The sequence below is a fragment of the Crassostrea angulata genome, chromosome 6 (genome assembly GCF_025612915.1).
Source record: "Crassostrea angulata isolate pt1a10 chromosome 6, ASM2561291v2, whole genome shotgun sequence".
Taxonomy (NCBI): domain Eukaryota; kingdom Metazoa; phylum Mollusca; class Bivalvia; order Ostreida; family Ostreidae; genus Magallana; species Magallana angulata.
The window spans coordinates 46,793,151-46,815,211 of record NC_069116.1 but is presented as its reverse complement, the minus strand read 5'-3'; the positions used below and the strand labels follow the sequence as shown (position 1 = coordinate 46,815,211).

Genomic DNA, 22,061 nt, shown 5'->3' with positions numbered 1-22,061 from the left:
TGTGGGGGGGGGGTCAAATATTAACGACATTAACACCCCCCCCCCCCCCCCAACCCACCAACATAAAGTGAGATATGTGAACGCACGTTCGCCTATTAATCTTGATTTCCGTTCAGCAAAAAAGGGAGGGGGTGGTGCTTTTTTGCAAACCATGGAAAATAGTGGAGTGGACACCCCGGCCCCTCCTCTATACGTGTCTGTATGCTGCATGTAGTTTTTTATACGACGTATTATTTATTTGTACCACATTTGTGTATTGGGAGTTATAAATTATCTAATAAATTAATAAATCTAAGGTATCAGTTTTATATGCCGAACGAACACTATGAAACTATTGATGATCATAAAGAAACGCCATATATAACCACCCAGTGAAAATAAATATGAAATATGAATGCAGGGTTAAGTTGGAGAACAAAACAGGGACACAATCGATATATCAATACCAACTTGTGCAAATTATATTTGTCTCGAAAGGATCAAAAGATGGGGGACGTTTGTTTCTTAGATAAGACCTAGCATATCCTACAGTTTTCCTTGATTCAATAGGTCGTGAGAAAATTGATTAAAATCGCATATGAGGGGTAATCTTCACGTAATTTCCGTAATTACACCTCACAGATGAAAATGAAAATTACTTTGGATATACATAAATACGTGTATTCTTATTTGGAAATATTTGTTCAAGTGAAAATTATAGAGTTTTACCGATTTACCGTTGCATTTATCCACGAATGTATTTTGCACGTAATGTCTCCTGCAGTTATTTCATCTCTTTCGATCATAACCTTGTCGAGTAGCTACAGCTGTAAGAGTTTTTTATGATCAACATTCTACTGTCTTTTTCATTCCTTTCATCATATGGAGGTTTAACTTTCCTACAAACCACCAGTTATGAAGATTCAGTCAATCGAACCGCAGTAGAAAATAAAACGAATCAGAACGAAGCGGTCATTGAAATATAATTACTTGCACGTATCATATCTATGTTTAGTTGAAAACTACACCAACAAGTATAATTATTTTAAGCTTTAGATGAGGAAGAAAAGCTTTTTGGTTACTCAATATTGAAGAAAAGGAAATTCTTAACCTTGTGGGCAAATTTATAAAAGATAACTTCCTATTGTAATCAAACACTTTTTTATATACTGTACTTTTTTAATTGAAATAGTACAATATTGTTGAAATTAACTATGTCATTTACTATGATTGTTATACTTTAATAATTTTCATACTATTCATTAGCATGTCTTTCTCGTGTAGTTGTAATAATTTCATACTTGTTTGTTCTGGACTCTAAAGTAGAAATAAATGTTCTGTTCTGTGCACATATCGGAGGATTTGCATTTAACGACAATCATGAATAACATATGTATAAATTCATGTACCACCACCAATAAGGGGAGAGAGAGAGAGAGAGAGAGAGAGAGAGAGAGAGAGAGAGAGAGAGAGAGAGAGAGAGAGAGAGAGAGAGAGAGAGAGAGTATAACACCGGTTTTCCTGTATGTTTTAAATATAAACAAATTAGGAAGAGAGGTGCTTCACCTGCCGTACTTGAAATGAATGTTTACGAGCCTACAATGCATGATTTTTTTTTCATCTGGGCTCGTATCACTTGTGACATAATGTGTTGATGTGTTGATGTGTCGGAGGAATAAAAATCGATGATAAAGATTCCTAAGACGGAAGTTCGATCACTTGACACAATTGGTGGATTTGTCTTGATTACAGGACACCAGTTGATAAACGTGTAGAGCTTTCAAACGTTTGTGGAGGACAATTTATATCTGATTGTGCAGAGATTTTTGGGGGTAAGTTTACGTAAGACTGTGTTTTTTTAGTACTAGTACGTAAAATCGTGTAGCTAAGTACTTACAATAATATACTTAATACAAACCCTCTCTAATCATTATATGACTTAACACGTACTATAATAATCAATTGTTTTATTACTGTGTCCGGATTGGACTGTTACATTGCAAACGCTCAATAGCATGTTGGATAAAGAAAACAACACATGTCGATGCTCTGACACAGCTCTCCGCTCACTCAACGTGTGTTCAACTCTTCCTCCTTCCTATTAAACGGACGGATGAAAAGGTTTTTATACCGGATGGACACACACAAAAAGTTTACTTTATGAAAAGAATGTCGTATATTAAACCACATTACGTTCAAAATATATGCGTAGTTTAGTAGGAAAACAAAGCACATTTTTAAAACAATACCTACGTGATCAATTCATAATGAATTAATTAATAATGAATAAAGATATGTAATATGTCGTGAGAAGATTATTTCTAGTCACACCTGGTGTGTAATATTCCAGTAATTCATGGCATCGCAGATCATCTATGATACTATATTTCTTTAAAATGTTAACTGTGTAACATTGTAATGTATCTTATTGTATACTGTCCTTCGTGACATATATTATTTTTCAAATAATATCTGCAATATGTCTACTTTTAAAGTATAGTCATATTGCAGATATTATCTGAAAAATAATATATGCCAGGAAGGGCAATACAACAAGGAGAAGACTACCTAGGTTCTTTTTAGAACGTGTGTCCGATCCTTTTGGCATCTAATAGTCAATAAAATATGTTCAATTCATCTATGATTGAGATAAATAAATATTTTCACTCGTATAATCGACCCTGTAAATATTTATGTGATATAATTGTAGGCTTTTAAGTTAAATCTAGATATCGAGGGATGCGATCGAACGCTTGCTATTGTAATTTCCTTTGCATTTTATAAAATATTCAAACTCTTTCTTGTCTTGTCGACTAGTCGTTGCGTATTCTTCATATTGAAAATGAAGTGGGCTTTTTTTCGTTTCATTAAGTAAATAAAGATAACCCTTCCTGTTAATTAGATGGAGTCAATCGTATTACAAAGACATTTGATGGACAAATGATTTTTACTTGGCCTGTAAGAAAGAAAAAAAACCCAAAAGAAAGTCAAAAAGAATTTGAGTATTTCTCTTCTATTTATTAATAGCTGTGTTGTGAAAGAGCAATGGCACGTTATGTGGAGTTAATCATGGTATGATTTACATGTAGAACAAATTCTAAAATGTGCAAATAACAAATGAATCAACGACTCTTGGTGTTTAAAAAAAAAATTTATTATGCTTTAGAACAAAATGGAACAAATATAAAGAGTTTTGTGGGTTGTTCATAGGTTTTTTTTTCAGATAATAAAAAAGCAAACGCAAAATAATCGTAGCACGAAATATTGTCTCGAAACAACATGATTGTTCACTGTGGCGGCTCTATCAAAAACATGTTTGGCAGGAGGAATAGTTTAAAAGAATCAGTTACACTAATATAAAACCTCACATTCAGCCCAATATATAAAGTCCCTTCAGGCCCACGTGTACCATACCCCCCTACCCCTTCCACCCCCGGGGGATGGCAATGGTAGAAATAAAAACTTTGAACATTAACATCCCGTCTGTGTGGTAGGGTTTAGCTTGCTGGGGTCAAGGCCGATCTGACGTAGATGCTGGTAGAGGTCGCTTCTCACGTCCTCTGTTATTCCAGTTCTGTCTCTTGTAAGAATCCACAAAATTTCTAAAAAAAAAAAAAACCCACCAATAATAATTGTTATTTTCATTATGAAAAATTAAATCTCTCTCTCTCTCTCTCTCTCTCTCTCTCTCTCTCTCTCTCTCTCTCTCTCTCATAGCTAAGAACTAAAGTATCTCCATCCTTAATTGTGTGGTTAGTTTTTCGCATTAAAGCCTCCGCGGGGGTGTTAAGGAAGCATATGGAATCTGAGTTACATGTAATTCCGTGAAATCACAAATCTTAGTTATTATGTACATATTCAAATATCTAAGCAATGAAACGTAGATCAAAAACAAATGAAAAATACTGAAGACAATTTTTTTCCAGAAATTAGTTTGTATTACGTAGATTTACACATTGATGACGTCATGGCTAAAAGTTGAATGTCGTGTGAATTTGATCGGAAAGCATTGTAAACATATTCAAAATATAACTAATCTAAGAACTCTCATAAAGTATTGTGGTGTGATTTATTGAGAATTGAACATAAGAGTACTGGGGGAGATGTTAGTTTTATCAATCATTCGCTAAAAGGTATGTAAATTTGCTTTTATTTCTCGGCCAGCCTTTCCTCTGTCGTTGTTTACGATATGAAAATCCGATTAGAACAACACTACCCCGTATATATTGAACTTGAAATTTTATACGTATCGTTAGTTTGATCAATGCTTAAATTGAAAAGTGCTGCTAGAATCCCATGTTGTGTCTTGTTTTGATGCAATTTACCGTTTTCCGTGCAAACTATATAAAAGTTGGGAAGGTTTTACGAGAACCGGATAAATAACTTTTTGATAAGGAAAAACATAGGATTCTAGCAGCGGTTTTGATTAAACTGAGATGTTTTGCTTTCACTTGGTATGTTTATTTTATTTTTGAAACCGCGGGGTAGTGTTGTTCTATCTCATGTTATGCTAAGAAATATACGTAAGCTATTTATAGTTGTCACGTGATAATGCACCAATGTGGCAGTTGTGTACTACCCGATATTATTGCACTGGCATCTATTTTAAAGGATAATACTAAATTTTTGATCTTATTCAAAATAATTATTTAATTTCACGGTTTTGAATATAACAGTCAAAATAAGACGCTAAATTGCCCATATGCTTCCTTAACACCCCCGCGTCACATTTTCAATGCAAATTTGCATTTCAAAAAATGGCGTTTTATCTAATCATTAACTGAATCAAAAAAAGTTAATTGGATAATACTGCAAACTTTAGTCAACGGATCGTTTATCAGAAATTTATGTTTTGAATTTTAAAAACGTTACAATGTGATAAAAGCAATAAAACCGTGTTTATGGAAGTATTGGTTAACATTTATAGTGCTGTTCGATCATTTAGTGCATTAAGTGTATGTTCCCTACACAAGTACATATCCGCGTTCTCTACATAATGTATCATTTAGGTTAATCGCCTATTTACCACAAGATAAGGAGATGTAGGTTTATTATTTAAGGATGTAAAGTAATAACTATTTCTCTCCTAAAACATTGAACGACCCCCCCCCCCCCCAATACTTACCCAATCGTGCCCGGTTGAACAGTGTATTAGTACAAGAATAAACAATGGAGTACTGGTCGTAATCAGTCTTTACAACCCAGTAGGGGCCATCGGACACTGAAATAAAAAACAGTGTCCGTCATAATAGACGTGTATATATTTAAACAACTTCATCAATAAACCAAAGTAGAAAATTTAGATTATACGTACTTCCTCCAAAGGTGACCAATAATTTGGCTGGGTTTCCAGCATTGGGGTCCACCCTGGCTGACCCTACCACTGAGGAATCACTACCGGTACTAAAAGAGAAATCGTAAATTATATTATTGATATGATATAGTGTTAATATATTTAACTGTAATGTTAATTCATGTATAACTGTAGTACAAATTATGCTGAGATCAAGTTACAAAAACAAATATGTCAACCTTATATTGAACAGAACTCTAAAGTTTGGTAACAGAACCCTGGATTAAAATAACAGGCACTTGACATCACCTTCTATAAGGAAGGGACAACAAAAAGTGAAGTGGTCAGTTCAATTGTACGTCTATTTTTCTAAATATAAATACACATGTATAAGAAAGGGACACATTGCCCAAAAAAGCGAAGGACACCCCCCCCCCCCCCGCCTTGTTGCTTCACAAGCCTGAAATAAAGAGAGACATTTGTTTCTGGAAGACTTACATGATGTTCTTGCCCGAGTTGACCACCCGTATGGTGCCGTCGGGGAGTGGTGAGTACTGGGCCGCGGAACACTTCAGTAAGGTCTCAGCAATGAAGAAATAGCGCTCAAACTCATACCAGTCACCGTAGTACTGCAAAACAGAGGACCATAGTGCAAATCATATTATAAATCTGTCTGTCTGCCTGCCTGTCTGTCTGTCTCTCTGTCTCTCTCTGTCTCTCTCTCTCTCTCTCTCTCTCTCTCTCTCTCTCTCTCATCTTCAAAGCGCGCTAATGTAAATGCAAGAACAGATTTTCTTTATTTTTTGTTCTATATGGGATGTTTAGAGTTCAAAGTGGTTTTATGAGAGTGCTGCTTATAAAAGAGCAGATCCGGAATTTAATTCTACTAATCAACATCCCGTACATGTATCTGTCCATCTACTTAATCACATGTGAACCCTTCATGACATATACACTAGTAACTTCTTGGTTACATAATTTTTTTTTACTTTTAACCACAAGACATCGGTAATACACCTATCACAAACCATCGAATTTACCTCGCTCATTAGTGATTCAGTACATTGCTTTTATACAACGACCAGCAATGAACTTTGAACTATTGGTGTCAGCAAGAACTCGTGTGATTCCGGGATGGGGACGTACATGTACACATGTACTTGTAGTACTTTAATCTAGTCCCTGATTGGTACAAGACGTCTGGGGTGACGGGATTTGGGAAAACAGTAAAACACGCTTATAACGAAGTCCCAGGGACGGGCAGTTTTACTTCATTATAAGCGTAATTCGTTATATCCGTCAAGTTTATAATATGTAATAAAGTCACGGGGAATGAAGATCACTGTACTGGGATTGGAAGCAATAATTAACATATATTAAGATCCGCGATATCGGCGGTTGGGGTAGTTGTTTTGGAAAGGAACTTTTTAACTTGACTTTAATAAAACATAATGGTTGATAATCAGAATTATGATAATAATTATATTAAGCCAAGGATTTATCTGCAAAGCAAAACAAGCTATAGAACATTCTATCTTTACTGCGTTTTTAGCTCACCTGAGCTGAAAGCTCAAGTGAGCTATTCTGATCACATTTTGTCTGTCGTCCGTCTGTCCGTCTGTCCGTCCGTCTGTCCGTAAACTTTTCACATTTTCAACATCTTCTCAAGAACCACCAGGCCAATTTCAACCAAACTTGGCACAAATCATCCTTAGGCAAAGGGGATTCAAAGTTGTGAAAATTAAGGGCCATACCCGTTTTCAAGGGGAGATAATTAGAAATTAATGAAAAATTTCGAGAAATTTTCAAAAATCTTCTTCTCAAGAACCAGAAAGCCAGGAAAGCTGAAACTTGTGTGGAAGCATCCTCAGGTAGTGTAGATTCAAAGTTGTGAAATTCATGACCCCCGGGGGTAGGGTAGGGCCACAATGGGGGGGGGGGGGTCGAAGTTTTACATAGGAATATATAGAGTAAATCTTTAAAAATCTTCTTCTCAGAAACTAAACAGCCAGGAAAGCTGAAACTTGTGTGGAAGCATCCTCAGGTAGTGTAGATTCAAAGTTGTGAAAATCATGACCCCCGGGGGTAGGGTGGGGCCACAATGGGGGGTCAAAGTTTTACATGGGAATATATAGAGTAAATCTTTAAAAATCTTCTTCTCAGAAACGAAACAGCCAGGAAAGCTGAAACTTGTGTGGAAGCATCCTCAGGTAGTGTAGATTCAAAGTTGTGAAAATCATGACCCCCGGGGGTAGGGTGGGGCCACAATGGGGGGTCAAAGTTTTACATAGGAATATATAGAGTAAATCTTTAAAAATCTTCTTCTCAGAAACTAAACAGCCAGGAAAGCTGAAACTTGTGTGGAAGCATCCTCAGGTAGTGTAGATTCAAAGTTGTGAAAATCATGACCCCCGGGGGTAGGGTGGGGCCACAATGGGGGGTCGAAGTTTTACATAGGAATATATAGAGTAAATCTTTAAAAATCTTCTTCTCAGAAACTAATCAGCCAGGAAAGCTGAAACTTGTGTGGAAGCATCCTCAGGTAGTGTAGATTCAAAGTTGTGAAAATCATGATCCCTGGGGGGAGGGTGAGGCCACATTGGGGGGGGTGTTAAAATTTTACATAGGAATATATTGAGTAAATCTTTAAAAATCTTCTTCTCAAAAATTAATAGCCAGGAAAGCTGAAACTTGTGTGGAAGCATCCTCAGGTAGTGTAGATTCAAAGTTGTGAAATTCATGAGTCGGGGGTAGGGTGGGGCCACAATGGGGGGTCGAAGTTTTACATAGGAATATATAGAGTAAATCTTTAAAAATCTTCTTCTCAGAAACTAAACAGCCAGGAAAGCTGAAACTTGTGTGGAAGCATCCTCAGGTAGTGCAGATTCAAAGTTGTGAAATTCATGAGCCGGGGGTAGGGTGGGGCCACAATGGGGGGTCGAAGTTTTACAAAGAAATATATAAAGTAAATCTTTAAAAATCTTCTTCTCAGAAACGAAACAGCCAGGAAAGCTGAAACTTGTGTGGAAGCATCCTCAGGTAGTGTAGATTCAAAGTTGTGAAAATCATGACCCCCGGGGGTAGGGTGGGGCCACAATGGGGGGTCAAAGTTTTACATAGGAATATATAGAGTAAATCTCTAAAACTCTTCTTCTCAGAAACTAATCAGCCAGGAAAGCTGAAACTTGTGTGGAAGCATCCTCAGGTAGTGTAGATTCAAAGTTGTGAAAATCATGATCCCTGGGGGGTAGGGTGAGGCCACATAGGGGGGGGGTGTTAAAATTTTACATAGGAATATATAGAGTAAATCTTTAAAAATCTTCTTCTCAGAAATTAATCAGCCAGGAAAGCTGAAACTTGTGTGGAAGCATCCTCAGGTAGTGTAGATTCAAAGTTGTGAAAATTATGATCCCTGGGGGTAGGGTGGGGCACAATGGGGGGGGGTCGAAGTTTTACATAGGAATATATAGAGTAAATATTTAAAAATCTTCTTCTCAGAAACTAATCAGCCAGGAAAGCTGAAACTTGTGGGAAGTATCCTCAGGTAGTGTAGATTCAAAGTTGTGAAATTCATGACCCTTTGGGGTAGGGTGAGGCCACATAGGGGGGGGGGGGTGTTAAAGTTTTACATAGGAATATATATAGAGTAAATCTTTAAAAATCTTCTTCTCAGAAACTAATCAGCAAGATGATTCTTTATAATTGTTAAGACTTTGGCTCCAGGACAATTCTTTGGCCTCACAAGAAGGTTCAGAGTTTGATGTAGCTAAATGTCCCATATATAAACAATTGTAAAGGATCTTTTTGAGAACTGCAATACTCAACATGTGATATGGCTATAAAATTGAAGCAGGCAGTTTTTTTTTCATTAGAATCTTTTTGTATTACTGTTTTGAGTTATTGCCCTTGATTTATTGATTCTTGATTATTTTAATTAATGCATCCACTGTTAACCAATTATTGTGATGATTATTTTTATACAATAATAAATATTCAATGTATATAAGTTGTTCTGCATAAGTAGTTTTGGGTTAGGCCGGATTTGTTTGTTTATTTTTGATTTCCAATTTTTAGATACTATGAATTATTGTAGGCCGGCACATATATAGGGACAGTGTATATTGCCTTGCTATGTGCGAGTGTTTGGGGTTAAACTTGAACAGGTACGGAGAGATTAAGGGTGTGGACATCCCTGCTCTATCTAATCTTCGTGTTTTTCTAACCTACGATACAGAGTGTGCGGTCCTTCCTGCCCTGTATCGCATTAATACAAGTGTGCGGTCATACCTGCTTGTCTTGGTGGTGGTTGCGGCGGAGCACTAGTGTATGGTCATCCATTCTGGTGTTCTGGCCTTTCTAGCGCAAGTGTGCGGTCATCCCTGCTTGCGTTATCTCTGCTTGCGTTAACGTTGGTACCTGTGAGTTGCGTAGGTGTGCGGTCATCCCTGCCTGCGTAACTTTGAGTCCCTATATATGTGCAGGAGCGGTGATTAAAGTCTGCTCTTGTAAATATTGGCAGCAATCAGGGCTATCCGAGTTCCAAGGGGGAAAATGGATTTTATTTATACAGGATCTACATGTATTATTGTACATTGTCCAGATTGTTTGTATTATGACTCCATTAAGCTGACTTTATCATACCTATTGTTCCTCAGGTGAGCGATGTGGCCCATGGGCCTCTTGTTTCTTTTCTTTTTTTTTTTTGGGGGGGGGGGGGTCAATAAATTCGAAAGATACCCGACAAGTGTTAACTGTTCATTTGAACCTGATAAATAAACAAAAATACTTAAAAACCACTGTAACCTTGAAACATACCTGCAATATAGTCATATTTGCCATCAATACACGTTTCAACTTACCACACAACTCATGCAGTACTTACGAAAACCTCATGATTATTCTGTTTATTTTGTTCCTCTATTACCACGCGTAGTGTTTATTTGTATTAGTTTTGAATTTATTTAGTATACGTATTTATTCATTTGTTCAGCACTAGTGTCATAACAAGTTTATTTATATGTTACTATATGCTACGTGATATCCATATCATATGTATAACTTTATTCCACTGTCTAATTAAAGACTTCAGCCTATTCATTAAATTGGCGGATTTTATTTTTCCGGCGCAACAGCATCCTCGTTCCTTCTCCACTTCCAGAGAACTGTTTAATTTAATGAGTTTAATGAGTTATTGAGGAAACATAATTTTTCAACTACAAATTCATCATTCGGTTACATTTTCTCTCTTCTAATATATGTTTTTAATTTATTTGATCACTACTTATGTCGGCAGCGAGGAGCTTTTTCCTTTTAATGAGCAGAGGGATCATAAACATTTCATTTTTTGTGATGATAGTCCATAACTTCATAATTTAATTAAAAATCATTACTCGAACAGACTGTATTTAGTTAAATATAATTAAAATTTTACCTACATGTATTTACTAGATGAAAAGTTAAAAAAAAACAAGAATAGAAAAAAAAGCTCATGTTTTGTCATTTTTATGCAAAGTTTAGCTTCAGTTTGCTTGGCTTCAAGTCTTATGGGGGAAAACTTTTTAGAGGAAATGATCGAAGCAAAATTACACTGCTGTCGTCCTGCGCGAAATTGGTTTGTTGTATATATACTGCTAAAACAGCATTTCTTCAGATATCGATGCAATTTATTTTAACGATTTGTTTTGATCTCATTCATAGTAAATCATGTCTAAGTTAGATCCAGAATTTCATACTACCACGTTTTTGAAGCAATTGAATTTTATTTAAATACAGTTCATTGCTTTATGATGTTAGTAATTATATATTTTCTTACTTTTAATCGTACTAATATTTTTGCGAAAGAAATTGAAAATATGACCGAACAACACAACATTTCGAATTCAGCAGATGTCATGCTAGGCAAAATTTTAAAATAGTTCCTGTTTATTTCCAAAGTATTTTAAAACAAACCAAGTTAAACACCAGCCATTCTGTGTTACCATTTTGCTAATTTTTAAGTATTGAGAGGTACTTATAATAAACCAGTAAATTAAATAACTATAACCAAAGAAAGTCAAGTCACTCACCCGGTCCACATCAAAATCGGCCTGGACCGGAACATCCGGGCAACTCCCGAACCTAAACACCTGTCCCGATGTCACTCCTAGACAAAGGAACATCAGAGACAGGGAAACAAGTGACGTCATCATGATCTGTCTCTCTAGGATAGATGTGTGAACTTACTGATTCAGCGTAACTGACTGGGGCGCGTTATATACACATACACTGGCCGGTAATCTGCGCAGTCTGTACATAGTCCAATTGATGGTCTTATATAAATATGTTTGTGCTCCATTAGTCACCGTCCTTTGGCTCCACGTTCTAGTATACAAAATACACAACTTACCACACAGTCGGGACGGGTTAAACACTTTTGGAGTTATATTTGTGAATAATGCTTTTTTGGGGTTGGGAGGGGAAGGATGTTCGAGTTGGATTGTTATTAATTTGTTATTAATTTATCTGTTGTTTCTTCATCATTTATTATGGTTTACGTACGTATATTTAGTAAACAAACACTCTGCCATCCTGTTCACGTTTGCTGACATGCTGTAGAATGTCAAAAACTAGGACGAGTTGACGTCACAATACACAGTGGTCAACATAGACATTGTTTTTTGTCCACACTGGCGTCAAAAGCATTAATGACCAAACGCTGGGAAGATGCGCTTTGTTTTTTCCTCGAGGATATCTTTTTTAGCTCACCTGAGCCAAAGGCTCAAGTGAGCTTTTCTGATCACAATTTGTCCGTTGTCTGTCGTCGTTGGCGTTGTCGTTGTCGTTGTCGTCGTTGTCGTTGTAAACTTTTCACATTTTCATCTTCTTCTCAAGAACCACTGGGCAGATTTCAACCAAATTTGGCACAAAGCACCACTAGGTAAAGGGGATTCAAGTTTGTTCAAATGAAGGGCCACGCCCTTTTTAAAGGGGAGATAATTGAGAATTATTGAAAATTTGTTGGTATTTTTCAAAAATCTTCTTCTCAAAAACTATTAGGCCGGTAAAGCTTAAACTTGTGTGGAGGCATCATCAGGTAGTGTAGATTCAAGTTTGTTCAAATCATGGTCCCCGGGGATAGGGTGGGGCCACAATTGGGGGATCAAGTTTTACATAGGAATATATAGAGAAAATCTTTAAAAATTTTCTTCTCAAAAACTTTTGGGCCAGAAAGATTCAAATTAAAATGGGAGCATCCTCATGTAATGTAGATTCAAGTTTGTTCAAATCATGGTCCCCGGGGGTAGGGTGGGGCCACAATTGGGGGATCAAGTTTTACATAGGAATATATAGGGAAAATCTTTAAAAATTTTCTTTTCAAAAACTGTTGGGCCAGAAAAGCTCAAATTAAAATGGAAGCATCCTCAGGAAGTGTAGATTCAAGTTTGTTCGAATCATGGTCTCCGGGGGTAGGGTGGGGCCACAATTGGGGGATCAAGTTTTACATAGGACTATAAAGAGAAAATCTTTTAAAAAATTTCTTTTAAAAACTATTAGGCAAGAAAAGCTCAAATTGAAATGGAAGCATCCTCAGGAAGTGAAGATTCATGTTTGTTCAAATCATGGTCCCCGGGGGTAGGGTGGGGCCACAATTTGGGGATCAAGTTTTACATAGGAATATATAGTGAAAATCTTTAAAAATATTCTTTTCAAAAACTATAAGGCCAGAAAAGCTCAAATTAGAATGGAAGCATCCTCAGGAAGTGTAGATTCAAGTTTGTTCGAATCATGGTCCACAGGGTAGGGTGGGGCCACAATTGGGGGATCAAGTTTTACATAGGACTATATAGAGAAAATCTTTTAAAAAATTTCTTTTAAAAACTATTAGGCCAGAAAAGCTCAAATTAAAATGGAAGCAACCTCAGGAAGTGAAGATTCATGTTTGTTCAAATCATGGTCCCCGGGGGTAGGTGGGGTCACAATTGGGGGATCAAGTTTTACATTGGAATATATAGATAAAAATCTTTAAAAATTTTCTTCTCAAAAACAATTTGGCCAGAAAAGCTCAACTTTGAGTGGAGGCATCATCAGGTAGTGTAAATTCAAGTTTGTTCAAATCATGGTCCCCGGGGGTAGGGTGGGGCCACAATTGGGGGATCAAGTTTTGCATAGGAATATATAGGGAAAATCTTTAAAAATCTTCTTCTCAAAAACTATTAGGCCAGGAAAGCTCAAATTTGAGTGGAAGCATCCTCATGTAGTGTAGATACAAGTTTGTTCAAATCATTGTCCCTCGGTGTAGGGTGGGGCCACAATTTGGGGATCAAGTTTTACATAGGAATATATAGAGAAAATCTTTAAAAGTCTTTTTCTCAAAAACTTTTTGGCCAGAAAAGCTCAAATTAAAATGAAAGCATCCTCAGGAAGTGTAGATTCAAGTTTGTTCAAATCATGGTCCCCGGGGGTAGGGTGGGGCCACAATTGGGGGATCAAGTTTTACATAGGAATATATAGAGAAAATCTTTAAAAATCTTCTTCTCCAAAACTATTTGGCCAGAAAAGCTCAAATTAAAATGGAAGCATCCTCAGGAAGTGTTGATTCAATTTTTTTCAAATCATGGTCCCCGGGGGTAGGGTGGGGCCACGATTGGGGGATCACGTTTTACATAGGAATATATAGAGAAAATCTTTAAAAGTCTTCTTCTCAAAAACTATTAGGCAAGAAAAGCTCAAATTAAAATGGAAGCATCCTCAGGAAGTGTTGATTCAAGTTTGTTCAAATCATGGTCCTCAGGGGTAGGGTAGGGCCACACAATTGGGGGAGCAAGTTTTACATAGGAATATATAGGGAAAATCTTTAAAAATATTCTTTTCAAAAACTGTTTGGCCAGAAACGCTCAAATTAAAATGGAAGCATCTTCAGGAAGTGAAGATTCATGTTTGTTCAAATCATGGTCCCCGGGGGTAGGGTTGGGCCACAATTGGGGGATCAAGTTTTACATAGGAATATATAGAGAAAATCTTTAAAAATGTTCTTCTCAAAACCTATTAGGCCAGAAAAACTCAAATTAAAATGGAAGCATCCTCAGGAAGTATTGATTCAAGTTTGTTTAAATCATGGTCCCCGGGGGTAGGGTGAGGCCACAATTGTGGGATCAAGTTTTACAATCCTTAAAAATATACTGGGAAAGTTTTCGGTCCAAAACTCAGTACTTAGTGTGAAAGCACAGGTTATGAGATTAAAGGTAGATTTAAGTTTGATGAAACCATGATTCCCTAGAGAATAGTGGGGCCACGAAATGGGGAGGGGGGGATTTATAGGAATAGAGAAAAATCTTCTTACAGGTACAACAACAAAAGGGGCTTTACTAAAAAATAAGAGGTGGATAAAAATTGGCAGATTTTCAATTTTTTTTTAGCAAGATCTACTGTACTCAGTTGTCAAGATATTTTGATACTGTAATGCTAATTTGATCAGAATTAAGGCAATTGTTGCTCAGGTGAGCGATGTGGCCCCTGGGCCTCTTGTTTCATTTATTTGTATAAATTAAGATATGGGTTATAAATGACTGAGATTAGTTAACGAGGGAGAATAAAAATTCACGGCATCTATCCTTATATGATACACTCCTCCACGGCTATTAAGTACAAAAGGATTGTACTTTTGCATACGATAAAAAAGTATAACTCAGAACGATATCAATGTAAAGATAATAAACATACAACATCGATCTCACTACACGTGTACATGTAACCGTTCAGAACACTTTATCAATGACGACAGAAAACGCTGCTTCCCAATCAGACACACCACTAGTATCTAATTACCACTACTTTTAAATATACATGTACATGTTTAATAAATTCTGAAATCAACCCTTTTTTATACTGTGAATTTTTTTTTAAAATAAATATACTATTCTTCTCTAATCAAGCTTACCCCTTGCATATTTCAATTATAGCAAAAAGTAAGTTAAGTTAAACTTTCAATTTTTTTCGCTAAAAATCGGGGTTTTTTTCGTTTTTGTTTTTTTGTGTTTTTTTTTTTTTTTTTTTTTTTTTTTTTTTTGCTTTATCTTTTCTTTTTTTTCCTTTTTTTAAATCTTTTTTTTTTTACCCCTTACTTCACATAATTATTTAAGGAATAAGAATTCATTATTTGTGAATAATTAGGTGTCAGCTCATGAATTTAAATTTCAGATAATGTACGATTAAATCTCAGAATATTATTTATGCAAAGCCCGCTTACGCTCCAACATTACGTTATTTGAATTTATTGGATGTACAATACAAAATCGATTCTTAGTGCTATCACAGATAAAACAAACAAACTGAAAAATGTAAATATTATATAACGTCAAATCATGTCTATGCTATATAATCTATGCACATCTTTGTTAAAGGTAATGAGATTCAATTAACTTATGTCAAATGGGAACTGTATACGTAATTAGGGTCAGTTGGACAGTCCTCGCGTTTAAATTCGACAACTACAATAAACTCAGTTAGCCAATTATCCTAGACACAATATTTGAGCATTTCTTTATTCTTTAAACGGCAATTACAGAAATAAAAATAAATATTTACAGACACAATTCATTAGTAATCAAAACAGGCGTTGATGAAGGGGAAAAGCTAAAACTGACAATTAACCCAGAGATCAACTATCTCAATTGTAATGAATTTACAAAGGTTAGAGTTTCTATTTAATAGCTTAAGTTATCTCTTCTACCAGACTGCTATTCACCTAAACAAAGGGAGAGAACACCAATTAATGAAATAGTGGGATGCACAATTATCAAATATCTCCTTGTATACTATCGACCATCTTACCAAGTCAAGGGTTTCTGATCCGCTGTGCTCTACATAAATATGTTTTTGTAGAGCACAGAAACCCTTGACTTGGGAAGATGACTATCGACTAAACATGTCAATGTTGGATAGATTTTGTTTTGTGCAAAGTATCATTTGATTCTTTAATAACATATAAAAGTAGACTTTATTTAATGTAACAACGTCGTTATATTAAACCGCATTACATAGAAATATCAATATTACATATGTATTGATTATTTTATTTAAACAGGGTCCATTTGGACTTTTGACTGGACTTTCATTCTGTTTCAAACAAGGGCCAGTCTCCTGAAATATTGTATTGTGTAATTCCTAATGAATAGTTTTTAAAAAATACAATTTATATATTAACCTAAAAATGAACGTACATTGATTTCTAATGGAGAGAACTAATAAAGGCTTTGACTTGGACACGATTTGATTTAAAATTTTCAAATTTTATTTTTCCATTTCCAATGTTTATACTGATAAATATAGAAGTTTATAATGCTTTGTCAACATTTTAAAGTCAAATATCAGTTATAAGCAAGATACAGAGTTCACAATTCTTTGTTTTGTAAACAAAGCTTGAATATTGTCATTTTTTACATATGTGTTGTATTAGTGTAAGTTTCAATCAAATGTATCTTTCTTTTGTTAATAATAGTATTTATGAATATATTGAATTAGTTTAAATTGTATTTTACATGTCATTTTGTCTAATAAATGGTAATTCTCTACATTTCATTTTTTGTAAACAACTATAAGACTCGAGCTTTGTTTACATAACAATCAATTCTTACCTCTGTATCTCGCCTGTAACTTGACTTTAACATTCAATATTTTGGTCAATCATTTAAAATGCACCAGTAAGACATTTTATACATAAAAAATAAAAATGAAATTTTTCATCTCAAATCGTGTCCAAGTCCCTTTAATATAACTTCATCATACCTATTGTTATAGAATTTTATGCTCCGTATATATATTTTATTTCTATTTTTATATATCACTTACCCTGTATAACTTGTGTATATAGCCCTTCAAGGTATGGTAAATAATTGCCATTCGCGACTTGTTCTCCGAATGTTGAAACGATCGAGTAAATTTTTTTTTGTTTTTTCCAATAACTGTTTTTTTCATTTTACCGATCACAAATGTAAATAAAACCACTGTAAGCTAATTTGTTTTTATTCCTTTGCGAAGGAAAAAATGTAAAATCGCTTCCTCCCTCAGCCATATCGTGACTGAGAATAAAATGAAGACAATAACCTGAAAAATGTTCAAACATTTATATTTTTATTTCAATTTATATCGATGAGTTGTCGTCATCCATGAGATGTCTTTCGTTGACATGCCGCGTCGGTGAGTTTGACTTTCGATTAGTTGACTTTCGATGAGTTGTCGCATTCGGCGAGTTGTCTTTCGATGAGATGTCCGGCACCGGTATATTTCATTCATATCAAATGCTATTTTAATAATGTTATGTTTTAAATTTGTAGATAAGTTATTTTGTATATACGTTTTTAAAATGAAAAAAAAACCCAAAAAAGGGGAATATTCAAATGTCGCAATTATGATTTTACTTAATGATTAGCTAATATTACTTTTTATGTCGAAATCTGTGAATACTTATTTCTTTAATTTTCAAATTAACGTCAATTGTTATATAAGCCTCACAGGACCGCTTAGTATTTTAATTACATAATTCAGCCTGTTTTGACATTTTACCTGGCACCTTTGAGCGTTTTAATTACATAATTTGAACAGTGGTTATTAACGCTAATTATAATGATTGTTACCTGTTCGTTTCATTTAACCAATTATATTTTATATTTCGGGATTAACTTTATGGGCGTGACTTTGTAATTATCGACGAAAGAAATCCAAAAGCCAAACGCAAATTGTCACCTTTTGACATTTGCAATCTAAATTAATAAATAAATATTTTGGCTTTATTTTAATATTTGGTTTTATTTCGAAGGTAAATATATTTTCATTTTATGTTATTTTTCTTTGTCAATTTTAAGAACTGTTTTTATTGTCAATTATACGACCTTTTGATATTTGCAATCTAAATTAATAAATGAATATTTTGGCTTTATTTTAATATTTGGCTTTATTTCGAAGGTAAATATATTTTCATTTTATGTAATTTTTCTTTGTCAATTTTAAGAACTGTTTTTATTGTAAATTTATACGACCTTTTGACATTTGCAATCTAAATTAATAAACATTATATTTTGGCTTTATTTTAATATTTGGTTTTATTTCGAAGTCCCCGAAGATCTTTTATTCCCCGGTCCCTCAGCAAAGCGAGTACAGAGGGAAATCCGTTGTAACACTATCACCCACATTAGTGATATCCAACGAGAAATGTAGGGAAAAATAAATGTTTAAGAATAAATACATGTACGACTGTGAGTAAACACTACTAAACAAAGACGTCCCCATCCCCATCGATAATTACCCCATTAGAAATGTGATATCATAATGAGGAAGGATTTTGAAAAGTAAATATGTTTGCGTATGTCTGTGAAAGAACCAATGAGATACGAGCATTGATTCATTACACCAACAAACCTCGTAGGTTTCGGCTTTCAGCGACCGAGAAAAAACAATAGACAAAATATAGGTGACATTTTTTATCTTATTCATCTTTTTTTTTTCTACCAGGTGTACTATTACTAGCTGTTAAATATTAATTATGAATGATGAGCAATTTTACCAGTATTACAAAAGCGTTACATGGATCGATGAAATTAATTGTAAACGAACTCAAAACATCAAAATCATTCATATAACATTCAATTCAACACTCGACCCACGTATCTGCCACGGGAATCTGTGATCAAATGAGTTATCTGCAATTAACACAGCACTCAAACGATTTAACTTATGTCCTTGTATGTTTTTTTAAAAGCCATCGGGCGTTGGGGCAAAGTGTACAAAGAGGCATGTTTCTCCTTCCGTGTGGACATGAAAGGGTATTTCTGAGGCATAGAGAGTCCACGGGAGACCTGTAAGCCACCATGAGGAGAAAGGTACGTCTTGTTTCTTATGTAAAACACCATAGACAGGTAAACAAAACAAAAACAACAACCAAATAACTGATACTCTCTTTAAATAATTTTTACAGGATTTCGTATGGATGTGTAATACTAGCGATAAATGGATAGTAATTGTCTAAGTAAATTTATATAGGATTTCGTATGGATGTGTAATATAACTGATTGATATTAATTGAGCTAATTTATCATTCGGAATATGCATGCAACATAATGGTTTCATCAATATTCGTTGAATATCCAATGTTCGTGGATTTCGTCGTTAAGTTGATCCATGGATTAAATGAAATGTTCATTGAAGTGCAATTTCTATTAACATTTTGTATTGATAAGGTCATTGGCCTCGAATTTACGTATCCTTGAAAATGTGATTTTCACTTTATCTACGAAAGTTGATATCCTTGAATATTAATGAAACCACAGTATTGGCGAGTCCATCTCAAGATATTTGTTTCCATAATGAAACTAACATGCAGGCCGTGTCCAGTACATTGATGCACTGAAAATCAAAGCTGATTCATGTTGTTGTCTCAATTATTGATATTCATATGGTGTAAAGTGTTGATATCCGTATGTTCCGTCTTATGTTGGCTCAAACATTTATATAATATGGTTGAAAATTTTTTTGTTTGCTTAAGAGTTGATTTTTGTAAAAACTAAAGTTTCTGTATTTGTTATCCACAATTACGTCGTTGGCACATGATTTAAAGTTATTCGACCGTAGAAAGTTCACTTTGTTTTGCCGGTACATTAAATTTCTAGTTTCATATTACGCTAAGTATTCAGGAAAACTAAACACAATACGTTTAATTCATAGGCTTCTGATACAAAACATTATATGTACAACCGGGAAAGACAGGTCTGGTATGGGCAAGGTAAAAAATTGGTAAGTTATGACACGTCACCTTAAGACAATCTGTAAACGTTACTAATGAACACTTGGTATCATACAAACATTGTAAATAGATATTCCGAAGTACCTACAAGCATACTAGTAGTCAATATACTTATAAAACATGTAAAATCTTCATCACCATATAGATGGAAAAAGGAAATTTAACCAGAGGAAGGCATTTTTATGTTAAGCTTATCGCGTCTATCAAAGATTTCGAATATCTGACACAGGACTTCCTTTTTTCGCAGCTAACATCTTGTGTGAATTGTCTAATTCTTTATGTTATGCTTAATATTTTGCAGAAGATATTTGGCTTGCTGGTATCGAAGATGCCGCATTTTCTGCAAAATGTCTTATTGGCCTGTGTGATTCTAACATTTCTGGCTATGTACTTGTTCAACTTAGCACAACGATCACAAAACCTGATACAAAGTGACCTGAATAGGACTTTCAACAAAGAGTCTTCTAGTGTTACGACCACTCGCAAGCCTAGTCATACAACCACTCATAATCTGATACTTAGGGACTTGAATAGGACCTCCAACAAAGAAATCAGAACTATAATCAAGTCTGGAGGAAAGCTAGTATTTCCACATTTGCCATACATCAGGAATCCGTCAAAAATATGTGATACATTTAGGACGTTAAATAGAACTAAAATTTTAGTGTTGGTCAAGTCTTCGCCGGATAATTTTCATCTAAGGAATTGGATACGCTTTCAAAATCAACAAGATAATGAGTTTAAGGATTCTATCAAAACCGTATTTCTATTAGGAGAGTCTTCGTCCAGTGAAGAGAATATCAAAAAAGAAAGTCAAAAGTTCGGTGATATTGTCCAGGGAAGCTTCATGGATACTTATCGGAATCTCACGTACAAAACCGTTATGGGATATAGATGGTTAAGCGAACATTGTTCACACGCAGATTTCGTTCTTTATAAGGACGACGACTTTAAGATAAATCGTAGAAACATTATGCATAAATTGAAATCTCAAAAAAACCCAGACTCTTTATTCGCTGGTTTTCTCGTTAAGAACGGGAAGGGAATATACCGAGACCCAAAACATAAGTGGTATTTATCAAAGAAAGACTATCCAAAGGACACTCTTCCGCCGTATTTTCCGGGTGGTGCGTACATTGTTAGCACAGTCATTGCCAAAAAGTTGGCATCCAATTTTCATTTGGTGAAATGGATACCAATAGACGACGTATACATTGGACTCGTGGCACAAACTCTAGATATAACTTTGACACACTCAAAATTAATTGGCATGGGAGATTGCAAACATTATAAAATTCATCTAGCTTGCAGAGAGTTTACTAGGCCCAATGATGTCCTAGCAGCATGGAAGTCCTTAACCATGTTCAATCTTGAGCGAAGAAAATCGTGACATAAACCTGGCATAGCAAATATTTTGATTATATATTGTATTACTTGTACCAGTGTTGTATTGTGCCATTTTCCCCTGGCCATCTTCCCCCCGGAAAAACTACTTTATAGCAACCCCCCCCCCCCCCGAAAAAAGGCTATATAGTGACATTTTCCCCCTACTTATAACCATGTTACCCCCCTAGGAAAGCCTAATATATTGTAAATCCCCCGCTCCCGTCTTCCATTCCGGCCATATAAATGGCGAAACATTCGTGGCAATAATTACCCAAATGAAGGTTAATAAATGCTTAGCTACTCACATTGATTTAAGCAATATTTTATTACGCATCACTTAAACGGATGGGATAGCAGGCATTGCCTTTATAAACCCTCTGCGACATTCAATAGTCAAAGTCGAATATATATATATATATATATATATATATATATATATATATATATATATATATATATATATATATATACAAGGTTTTGTGCCGTACAATATTGACAAGAATAGATACTGTTATGATATATATTATATGTATACATGTATATTTGAAAGATATATATGACCAGAATTTACAATATGTTATATTTATTATAATATATAATATCCAGGTGCCCGACACGAGACCTGAGCGT

General features: G+C 35.0%; 2 protein-coding genes across 4 annotated transcripts; one reads left to right on the top strand and one right to left on the bottom strand.

Moving 5' to 3' along the window:
- Nucleotides 1–1,538: 1,538 nt before the first annotated feature.
- LOC128189687 (beta-1,3-galactosyltransferase 5-like) lies at nucleotides 1,539–21,840 on the top strand. 3 transcript variants are annotated; one of them, XM_052861395.1, is made up of 4 exons: nucleotides 1,539–1,811; nucleotides 19,005–19,125; nucleotides 19,967–20,035; nucleotides 20,347–21,840. In XM_052861395.1, exons 2-4 carry the CDS (start codon nucleotides 19,114–19,116, stop codon nucleotides 21,433–21,435), a joined length of 1,170 nt encoding a protein of 389 aa, XP_052717355.1. In that variant the 5' UTR covers nucleotides 1,539–1,811; nucleotides 19,005–19,113; the 3' UTR covers nucleotides 21,436–21,840. The 3 variants fall into 3 exon arrangements, with proteins under 3 accessions (XP_052717355.1, XP_052717356.1, XP_052717354.1); XM_052861396.1 differs by lacking the exon at nucleotides 19,967–20,035 and having other exon boundaries at nucleotides 1,540–1,811; XM_052861394.1 differs by lacking the exon at nucleotides 1,539–1,811 and having other exon boundaries at nucleotides 18,828–19,125.
- LOC128189688 (apolipoprotein D-like) lies at nucleotides 3,112–11,561 on the bottom strand. Its single transcript, XM_052861397.1, has 5 exons — nucleotides 11,338–11,561; nucleotides 5,771–5,901; nucleotides 5,294–5,382; nucleotides 5,105–5,200; nucleotides 3,112–3,581 (listed from the first exon to the last, which is right to left on the bottom strand). Exons 1-5 carry the CDS (start codon nucleotides 11,458–11,460, stop codon nucleotides 3,451–3,453), a joined length of 570 nt encoding a protein of 189 aa, XP_052717357.1. The 5' UTR covers nucleotides 11,461–11,561; the 3' UTR covers nucleotides 3,112–3,450.
- Nucleotides 21,841–22,061: the final 221 nt, after the last annotated feature.